Source organism: Rhinolophus ferrumequinum, chromosome 19 (genome assembly GCF_004115265.2).
Source record: "Rhinolophus ferrumequinum isolate MPI-CBG mRhiFer1 chromosome 19, mRhiFer1_v1.p, whole genome shotgun sequence".
Classification (NCBI taxonomy): Eukaryota; Metazoa; Chordata; class Mammalia; order Chiroptera; family Rhinolophidae; genus Rhinolophus; species Rhinolophus ferrumequinum.
In genome coordinates, this window is record NC_046302.1 from 9,197,287 (window position 1) to 9,208,013 (window position 10,727).

The window sequence follows — 10,727 nt, forward strand, 5'->3', positions numbered from 1 at the left end:
CACCTCCAAATCATCGAGTAGGCCAGATATAAACAGCTAATATTTTTTGGCATAAATAATTACCAACATTAATTACAGGGAGGCAAAATTAAGGAGAGACCATAATATGCAAGTATTTGAATTACTGTTTTTCTAACTCATATTTTAACTAAATTTGTAGAACAGAAGACATGTTTTGTTAACCACTTTACTGCCATTACTAACCCTATAATAACCCTTCCTGGAACATTAACTCTATTGTGTAGACAAGGAAATCAAACCAACGCTGGTTAACATGTCCAAAGTCCCTGCTAAGAAATGGAAGCTAGACTGCCAACTCAGGTTGTCTGGTTCCAAACACATGCTCTTTCCAATAAATACTATAAATTATTTGCAACAACCAAGACAAAGGAAACAATAATAGGCATTAAATTGTACTTTTAAAAGCCCACTACCTGTGTAAAATAATAAAACCAGGCTAACATTTAGAGCTTGACAATTGTCAATGTGCAAGTATATCCATTATCACAATTGGGCCTCAGAAAAATATAGCAATGTGCAGAAAAGATATTAATCCCCCCTTTTTTAAATGATGAAATTGAGATTCTAAAAGTTTAAATAGCTTCCCAACACTAGTCTTTTTCAGAGATGGGACGAAGCCAGTGTTTCAACTCTTCATAGAACCTCAAAAAAAGCAATTTTCAGGTTCAGTGAAAAGAAGTTACAAGAAAAGCAAATTATAAGCCATGTAGGCCGGCAGCAGACGTTTGGAAAGCAAAAACTGATTATTCAGTTTAGGGTCATGATGGTTAGTAATTTTCAAACTAACATTACATTAATTTTCTAATTTAGAAAACATAGACAGCATATTCTAATTTAGAAAACACTGTATTAAAGAACCGTAAAGATGTTGGCCATTTAAATGTTTAAGAAAACCAAATCAAGCAGAACAAAAAATTTCTGGCAGATACAGTTTAGACGTAGTAAGTAAAAGTGAAAATTTGCTGTTATTTTTTTTCCTAAATAAATTAATAAGAAAATAATTGCCCTTAACAGTTTCATACTGAAGTAACATCAGGTTTATCAGATACTTAAATTTTAGATCATTATCTCATTGAAAAGCTAATCTAGTTTTAATTATATCTATCAAATTTTGTATGTAAAAGGAAATATTGTAGTATGAATCTCTTCAACTATTCCCCTTCGCCTGCAGATAACAAATTGAACCTTATTTTATAATATTCCCCCTTTGCCTGCATATAATGAATATATATAAAATTAGAGGAATAATGAGGTACCATGTATACACTAGAGTAAGCCAAGATTAAAATGAAATGTTTCAATGAAAAACCTCTGTGAAGATAACTTTAGCCACAAGTGCAAAATAAAAACCATACCCATGGTTTCTTAGTATAAGTGATGAAAACTCTTGATCATACTGATAATTTTATTCAAGTCTTAATCTCCTTTCAACTACCCAAAATCAATTAGTAGTTCTATTTTAATAACCCCTCTTTAAATAGACCCAATTTGAACAGTAGGAGGAGTCATCTGGCTACTGTTGTAATAATTCCATCTTCTGGGAGTTATAGAAAGAAACTGTTGTCTGCTGTAATACACAAATAATCCACCTCATTTCCCTCCGGACAATGGAAATGTTCTCTGCAGAGCCCCAGCTGTAGCTAAGAAGGTGCAGGGGCTGCTAACCATTGTTTACCAAGTGACAATTCACTCAGCAGCTGACGGGCTGTTTGCCCTATTCTGCATGATGTTGCCACCTAAGATTATTACAGCCTGTTCTTTCACAGGCTGAATCAAGAATGGATGTAGAAAGTGGAACGTCGGGGAAGAACAGGAATGCTGTCCACTTTAACCCTTCGAAAAGAAAGGGAGGAGGAGCAGGGGCCAGAGGAGAGAAGGAGGAGCTGAAGCACTTCAGAACTGCTTGGTCTTACCTCACAGTGCCCTCTCTCTCTGGGCCACATTGAGAGCCTGGAATCCAGGCAGCCAAATTTAACACAAACATGTCAGAGCCTGAAACTCAAGAGAGGACCGCAAGTGAGGAACAGGATGGTAAGGTTGGTTTAGTGGTGATGCACTGCATCTTATAAAACCATAAAGACCTTCCCAATGATCTCCCTTAGGAAATCACTCCTCTCAAAGAGTCCAATCAATGTTACCTGCCCTTGTAGGTAGCACTGACTTCTTTTGTTTTAACCAAAAATAAGTCTTATGAAATAACCGAGAAAGCAGAGCAAAAAATAAATAAATAAATAAAAGCAGCAGCCCTTCCCTACACCAACCCTCAGCCATCCTACAAAAAGTCAGCACTCAGGAGTACACCATTTGGGAGCAAGGGCTGGGGGTGATGGGAGTGCCATCACCAGTAATGGGAAAAGCCTTTTCAAAACAGGCCTATAAACTCAAAGTGATTAGATCCTTCTGAAAAGCCTGTGGAAACAGAGAACATAATTAATATGTTGTTCACAATGAGCACTAAGGCTTGTCTGATTGTCTCAGAACACTTGAGCAAAACACAGCGGTGGCAGGCAGGATACACACCAGCCACATTCTGTGGAAGTCCTCTTCATTAAGAAACGTGCCTGGGTTTGGTTTGAGAAAAAAGCAAAGGACTTTGGGTAACTGAGCTCAACTGTTCACCTAAATTTCTGAATACTTCCAAATATATCCAAGTTCATCAGAGATAAAGGGCAAACAAACGAGTGCTTTTCTGTGCTTTATGCAAAATGCCCACTACTTGGATTGAGGAATTTTTGCATTTTTCATTGAGTCACCTTGATGCCCTTTGATGAAGGCAGAGAAGGAATAGAAAGTAGGGCCAGAGATGGCCCCATACTGCACTTCTCTGTTGACATTTGCTGTTTTTTAAAAAATACAGCAGTCTGGCTAAAAACCCAGAGAACTCCACTTGAATTTCCCGACCAATAAGACATTCTCCTATGGTTTTGCATGCCTTGTTTTTCTGCTCGATTACCCCTTGGCCATTCTAGTTTAGAAGGTATGACAGTCTTATACAGTAATGATGACAAAACTGTGAACGTTACACTAAACGTGCTCACAATCCTCCAGAATATATCAAAGTAAAATTTCTGGGCTCAGTCTCTTCTTGTTAGATAACATTTGAACAGAGGGATGCTCTATCCAATCGCCACAATACTGTGCAATATTCCCTAAGAAAGCAGTAGGTCAGGTCGACCCAGTGGGGTTGGAGCTCCGTGCTCGAACGCCAAAGTTGCAGGTTCAATTCCCACACAGGAGGTGAGCTGCGCCCTCTACAGCTAAGATTGTGAACAATGGCTCTCCCTGGAACTGGGCTGCTGTGAGCAGATGGATGTCGGCGTGAGCTGCCAAAGGCTGCTGTGTGCTGCCATGGGCTACCTACCATGTGCCACCGTGAGCGGCTGGTGGCCAGCGTGAGTGGCTGCCAGCTTGGCTGGCGAGAGCTGCAGTGATCTGCTGTGGGCGGCTGACCGGCAACCTGCGACCGACTGCCTGGGGGGGGAGGGAGGCGCAAGGCTCATGGTACCAGCATGGGTCAGGGAGCTGTGTCCCATACAACTAGACTGAGAAAGGGCAGCTTGAACCAGAGTGGGGGGTGGGGAGGGGAGGCGGAAAAAGGGTAAAAAAAAAAGAAAGCAGTAAGTCAAGAATGCACTTTCACCTACCATCTAAAAAAGTACCGCTAAGCAAAAAGATCAATAAAAAGAGAAGTTCTGACTTATAATGTACATGTTCTAAACACCACATGTGAGGGCATGCCTACAGCCTCTACCCCATGAGGTCATCTATGCTCCCCACCCAATTTTGCACAAGTGGCTGACCTTTAGAAAAGTCTACCAGGATTGTTGTTTCTTTCCCAAATCGAACTGTTTTAATTTAAGCTTTTGAATGACCAAACACATAACTCACACGTATATTTGTGATCGTTTATTTGTGATCATTCTTCTGGTCCCCTTCAGACCTCCTCTACCCATTTCTCTCTCCTGCTGTCAGAGGAATGGCTGGGAGATGGCCTCAGGCATAGTAAACAGTTGGCCATGACACTTGCTCCACAGGAAATGGCAACTGAACATTTCCCACAAATTAAACATTGCCAGTGATACTTATATGACCATTTGTACACAGGCTAGTGGAGAGATGTTCATTATGGCCCTTTCACCTAAAAAAAGAAAAACAGGCGCCCTAGGGAAGTTAAGCACTGGGGACATTTTGAGCTAATACGACTCTAAGGCAAGCAGCTTACTCTCAGAAAAGCAGCCTTGCTGGAAAGAGGTTGCAGCCTGGTGCAGTGAAAAGAGCAAAGGCTCTGGAGGCAGGGAACATGGAAGCTGTACCACTTATAAGCTGTATGACCTTGGGCAAGTCATTTACGTTTTCTGGGTCTCAGCATCCTTGTCTGTGAAATTGGGGTTATGATAAATATAACAACAATCATTCCCTATTTGTTGTGAAGATTCACTGAAATATCAAATTGACCAGATCAGCCTCCAGGGTCAGGCACCTATTTCATTCACTGAGAAACTAACAACATGAAAAGATAAAGCAAATAACCAGTTACCCAGAAATGAACCCTGAAATGATGTTGGACTGCTTACCTTAAGATCCAAGATGTAACGAGAAATATCTTTTCTCAAATAAAAAATTTTTTTTTTCTTCCTTAGCAGTCATGATTTGGATCAACATCAATCAGAAACAGTGGGTCATGGATTATGCTAAGAGTTGGGGTTACAAAACTGATCAAGATTATCTTTCTTGCTCTCAGGGAGTTTACCAAAGTGCTGCTTTCAGATAGAGTCCCACACAATATAGTTGCCCTTTCTCTTCAACACTTTTGAATTTCACTTTGTTGTCTATTATTACATAAGATTAGCAATGTACTATATACTAAATAGTAAATATATACTAAATACCCTGTTTCCCCGAAAATAAGACCTAGCCGAACAATCAGCTAGCTCTAATGCGTCTTTTGGAGCAAAAATTAATATAAGACCCAGTATTACATTATATTATATTATATTATATTATATTATATTATATTATATTATATTTATTATATATTATATTATACCGGGTCTTATAAGACCTGGTCTTATATTAATTTTTACTCTAAAAGACACATTAGAGCTGATTGTCTGGCTAGGTCTTATTTTCGGGAAAACACGCATCTCACTCCAAGTCCCAATCTATTCTCTTTTCTCTCTTTTCTCACGTTTCTCCTCTGTCCCACTGTTACCTTTCTATACAAGATAAAACATCTACTGGGCTCAGTTGGTCAGATAAAAGGTTTAGGAAACACTCAGCAGTTAACTGATTCCAGTTGAAACTGTGCACACCACCACCACTCACCATTAAAGCCCACACCCTTCGTCCCACCTACCAGAAACTGGGCCTCAATCAGGTAGGTTCAGCATTTGCTAACAAGTACACATCATAACACACTGATAAAGGAGAGCCACCCCAAATGGTTTGGGGGGGGATATATATTCTTAATAGAAACATAAATAGGTTTATACCACTGGAACTATTTACTAACCTGAGTATTACAATAAATTAAAACCGTTGCCCTCAATATAACCCCCCTTATTTTCTCTCAGGTCATCTTGTCTTGACTACCCCAACATTGGCTAAAACCCTCTGTTCTGCAGCGCCAGCCCTCCTCCTCCTCCGAGAAAAGATGGAGTCACATTGAGCGCCCGAAAGCTAACAAGACTCAGAGGCCATGGCTCGCAGGCCCTGCCGGGAAATACTGAGACCGGGTGGCAGAGGTTGCGATTCCCTCGAAAGTGCTGGCTGGCGTGTAGAGGGAATCAAGTGGCCTCTCCTGACTAGGAATAAACGGCTCGTGAACGCTTAGAGGCCTGAGCTTACAAACACTGTTGTCCCTAAACTAAACCTAGGCCACACTCAAAGGACCCCTGAACTTAAGGTTTATCATGGAAAGCTGCCTGTGCTTTCTGAACCCCGGAGGAAGACACAAGGCGCCTGGCTTTCGGTAAATGCGAGAAGCAGCAGGCTGGTGGGCACCATGGACCACCGCACACTCCGGAACTGACACACCTCCGTACGGAGCCGGGACCAGACCTTCTTGGCAGAAGATAACGCGCTCCCATAGGTGAGAGTGGGCACGTAAGGGGGGTCGGGGATCGATTGTGCATCCAAAACGTGATTATAACCACCTCTCCCCCAGCACGTCGACAAGGACAAAGGCCTCAGGCGAGAGAAGCAAAACTTTTAGAAACAAGAAAAGCTAAGTGGGTTGAGAATCTGCCCGGACCCACAGATCTTGTTGCTCCTTCCAAAACTTTTAGCTTAAGTTGCCAATGGCCAGTGTGTTCGGGAACAGGAAAATGAAAGGCAGAAAGGAGAAAGCACTTGTCAGGGCCAGGAAGGCGCGGCTCGTGGGTCCCTGCCCGCACCCAGCCCCTGAAGAGTCGCCTCCGGACACCCTCGGCAGCCGGCTGCTCACCTTGAGATAGTCGTTCTCCGAACGCAGCTCTTCCATCTCCCGCAGCAGTTCCTCTTCCTCCCCCGCCGGGACCTGCCGGGTCTGCTCCCCCGGGCCGACTTCCCTGGGGGTCCCGGGTGTCGCTCGTTCTGGGGGCGCGCGCCCCCCGGCATCCTCCGCTCCGCCCGGGCTGCTCCGACCTCCGAGGAAGGCTCCAGCGGCGGGAGGCGCGGTGAGGAGTGCGGGGTGCTCTGGGCTGCCTGGCGGCGCCCCTCGAGCTACAGGGCTCGTCGCGGGGGCTCCTCGCAGGGGTTCTCGGTCGCTGGAGCCCGTGCCGGACTCGGCGTCGCTGCTGGCAGCGGGGAGCAGACGCTGCTCGTCGGACAGAGGTTCCGAGGGGCAGTCCGAGAGGTCCGAGCTGCTGTCCGTGTGACTGATGCGCGAGCCAGGGGCAGGAAGGCTGCCCGAGGAGGTCACGGCGAGGATCACCGCTGGGACCGGGGCGGCGAGGGTCGGGGGACCGGCGGGGCGGGCTGGGGTCGCCCCGGAGCCTCGTTTGGCTTTGCGGCCGTTGGCTGCGATGGGCGGCGGCTCCGCCCCGACCAGAGGCGGAGGTTTCCCAGCCCGGGGCAGCGGCTCAGCGGGCCCTGCGCGCACTGCCTTCTTGGGGCCCGGAGCGACCTTGGCACCGCCAGCTGCCTTGGCCCCGGAGCCCGGCGGCGGCTTGTCCTTCGCTCCAGGGGTACCGCCGCTGCGCCTGGAGAGGCGGCCGGGCGCGGCCAAGGGCGCCGGCGAGGGCGGCGCCTTGCCCGCGAGGCTGGGCGAACGCGGGGCCGCGGACGCCGAGGATCGGCCGGAGGAGGTGGCGGCAGGGGCTGGGCTGGGCGCCGCTGGCCTGCCGTGCAGGTCCTTGAGGAATGGTCTGGCCGGCGAGGGTGCGCGGTGCAGCCGCCTCCGCTCCGCCAGGGGGTGAAGGTGGTGGCGGTAGTGTTGTCTGGGCTGCTGTGGTTTCGCGTCCGGGGCGCCACCGCCTGCGGGGCCATTCAGCGTCTCCATGGCCAGGGCCGGGACCGTGAGCAGCAGTTTGGGTGGAAGATGCTCCGCGTAGCGGCGGCAGTGTGCAATCTCCCCGCGCGCTCGCTCATCACTGTCCCCCAGTCCCGCCCGGTCTGCGCCCCGCGCTCCCGCGCTCCCGCGCTGCCGCCCGCCCTCCCCCCCCCGCACCCCTGGCCCCGAGGATCCCGCGGGGCTCGCTGTCGTCGTCGCCTCGCTCTCCCCTTGCTGAGGTCACAGCTGCCCGAGTTCTCCCGGCACAGCAGCGCAGCAGCTCCCTACCGCTCGCATCCCCTGGACGCTGCGCTCCAGGCTCGCGGGTGCGCTGCCGCGGCCTTGCACACCCGCACTCGTCCCGCGGCAGCGCTGGAGGCGCGCTCCCAGCTCCCGCGTCCTGCTCCCCGCCCACGGCCGGCCGGCGCTCAGCAGCGGGCGCCCGCTCCGGCCCGCGCCCGCTCCCGGCGGAGAGAAACTGCACGCGCTTTCCCCCGCCTCCCGGCGCCCTGCGCCGGGCCGCCGGGTGCGCATGTCCCGCCTGCTGCCAGCAGGCGCTGGTGGTGGGGGAGGGAGGGCAGAAGGGCGGGGCCTCGCTACCCCAGGCTCGCTCGCGGGCTGCGTCCCTCAGCCCTCACTGCCTTGGGACCCTCCCTGCCTTTTGAGTGCCCAGAGGCAGTACCAGGTGCTGGGAAGGGAGGGCAGTAGGAGAGGTGAAGTGGGGGTGGGGGGGAAGGGTGCGGGCACTGGCCACTTGGGGGAGACTGGAGGTCCGGGAGTCGTGGGTGGGCCTCCCTGTGGTGTGTACCTTAGAGCGCCGCTTTCCCTCGGCTGACCAACCAGAGGACCCTCAATCCAACCCCTGCCTCCCAGAGCCCGTTAGTTCCCGCCACTGGTGTCCTCTCAACGCTATGCCGGTAGTCTCTCCACACTCCATTAAGGATTGCTGGTACCTGATGCAGCTATCGCGTCAAAACAGACACACTGCTCCACAGTTGGCAGGCACCCTCAGTGGCCTCCAGAGCTCAGAGAAGGGGGAGCTGCTGCAGAAACGGGAGAAGCAGCTGGCCAAGCTTGGGGTCAGAAAGGGAACTCACATTTATAGTGCCAGCAGCGAGCCAGGCACTGTTAGACACTTCACAGGTATTGTTTTATTTCATCCTCATAACAAGCCCGAATTGGAATTATGACTTCTGTAAGGATGAGAACACAGGCGCAGGGAGGTGCAGTTGGTGCATTAGCCAGTACTGGACTGAGCCGGGATTCACACTCATGTCTGTGGAATTCTCAGTCCTACATGCGATCCCCTCAGAGAACCAGGAGCTTGAGTACTGTGTCTGCCACTTGAGAGTCTAATGTGGGCCACTGACCTCTTTGGGACTCAGTTTCCCTCACCTGTATGGTTAGAAAATACTGACACCTGAGTGTTTGTGGGATTAACTGAGCAAATATGAGATAACACTGTGTAAACTGTAAAGTACTTTTCAAATACCATTGAGCACAGTTTTAGTCCTAGGCATAAGATGTTGGGCAATACTTAAATGAATAAGGCACAGCTTGTTGACAAGACTCGGCTTTGCTGGGAAGCTAAGGAGCAAGTAGGGGCAGTACGTGAGATGACGCAGGAGGGTGGGTGGGACCACATTTTTTTGCTGCGGATTTTGGGTATTTTCACCAGGAGGGGTGGGGTAGACGCGTTGGAGGATCGGGAGCATGACTGAACTTATTTGCTTAGAAAGATTCCACTGGCGGCAGGAGCAAGGGAAACCGGTGAGGGGAGCTGTGGCAGTAAGCACAAATGAGGAGCAGTGGTAGAGAAAAGGGGACAAATCTGTGAAAAGGAAAAACAGACTTCAAACTCTGTGATCTTAACCACAAAGTACTCTACTTAGCCACCTGCTTCAAAAAAAACGCATGATAAAGTGATTTTTTAAAAACCTCCTGTAAGTCAGGAGAGCCATACTCCCAGAAGACATCCGGTCAGCTTTCTCCTCAAATCCCCAAGGAGATGCCAGCCGCGGTCCTGTGACTGAACTCTGAGGACACTGAAACTTCGGTGCCCTGCTGCTGTCTTACGTTTTTTGTGAGTGGTTAATCTGGCAATTCCTGTCATTGTGTGACAGCACACACAACATATAATCTGTACTAAATTTCCTTTGATGCAAGATCTAATAAGACCACAGCCATATTTCGGGAGATTTTGGAGAAAAAAAGATCCTGGTGATGACAACACTGCAGAAAGGCTTTAAAGGTACCAGCCACCATGCCTGTCGTGACCAGCTCTCCCCTAGAGGGCGCTCAAACTCTCCCCTTCCGGCGACTGTCAGTTAATCAGAAAAGTGATAGCTGTCAGTCCCCAGAGCAGGACTCGCTGGAATTCAAGCTCCAGAACCTTCACCTAGAACTTCCTCCAGACACTCAGAAGTCTCGAACACCCTCACATTTCTGAAGAATTATGTCCAGGACTCTTAGCACAAGCTTGCCAGCTCCTCAGACCGTAGGTAATCATGTAAAAGGCCATCTTAAAAATGTTTCTGTAAATTTGTCTTCCAAAAAATATGAGCCAGATGATCACACTATTTATAGCCAGCTTACCTTTCCCTAGTGTAATAAGTCAAACAAAATTTGTACTCCTAATTACCCTGGTACCTGTTTCTGCTCGCCCTTGGCAAGGAGGTGTGCAATAATGTTTTCCTTGTTTTCCAATATTCGGTGAGGTGGTAGAATCCAATATTTCTGTAGGTGGTAGAAAAACATACCTGCTTGCATAACAGATGTTTTCAAAGTCACATGTGACTTAAAAAATTTCTGTTGTTCAGTCAAGTTAGTCTAAAGGCATTACGGGGGTGATTATTTAAAGGAGCCTTAAAATGTTTTATTCTGGGAAACAACAAAATCCAGTGTGGTTGTGTCTGTTAGGGTTTGTCTGCCCTCAGACCCATTCCTCGCCCTTCCCTGACTGCACTCTGTAGAGAGAGGAACAACCCCTAAAGGTTGGTTTTTCAGGTTCCTGGGTTTGCTGATTGGGTTGAGCCAGTGGGAGGTGCTGTCAGGAGACTGGAGTGTGTAACAGCAAGGGAGAAACCAGGGTATTTCTTCTCTCTTTGCCCCAAGGGGCCACTTCAGAGTGGCTGGGTGTCCTTTATGAACTGGCTTATTGGAGTTCCAGCTTTCACTGAATGACCTACTTTCTCTGATAACTTCGCCTCTTCCTGCTGCCTCTCAGTCAAGGGTG

The 10,727-nt window shown here is 48.6% G+C and overlaps 1 protein-coding gene across 10 annotated transcripts in view; it reads right to left on the minus strand.

Moving 5' to 3' along the window:
* MTCL1 (microtubule crosslinking factor 1) overlaps positions 1–7,635 on the minus strand; it is a 124,047-nt gene extending 116,412 nt beyond the window's left edge. For all 10 annotated transcript variants that reach the window (XM_033087243.1, XM_033087240.1, XM_033087237.1 and 7 more), the window contains exon 1: positions 6,467–7,635. In XM_033087243.1, the coding sequence (XP_032943134.1) occupies positions 6,467–7,501 (1,035 nt within the window). In that variant the 5' untranslated portion in view covers positions 7,502–7,635. The remainder of the gene's footprint in view (positions 1–6,466) is intronic.
* Between the last annotated feature and the right edge of the window lie 3,092 nt (positions 7,636–10,727).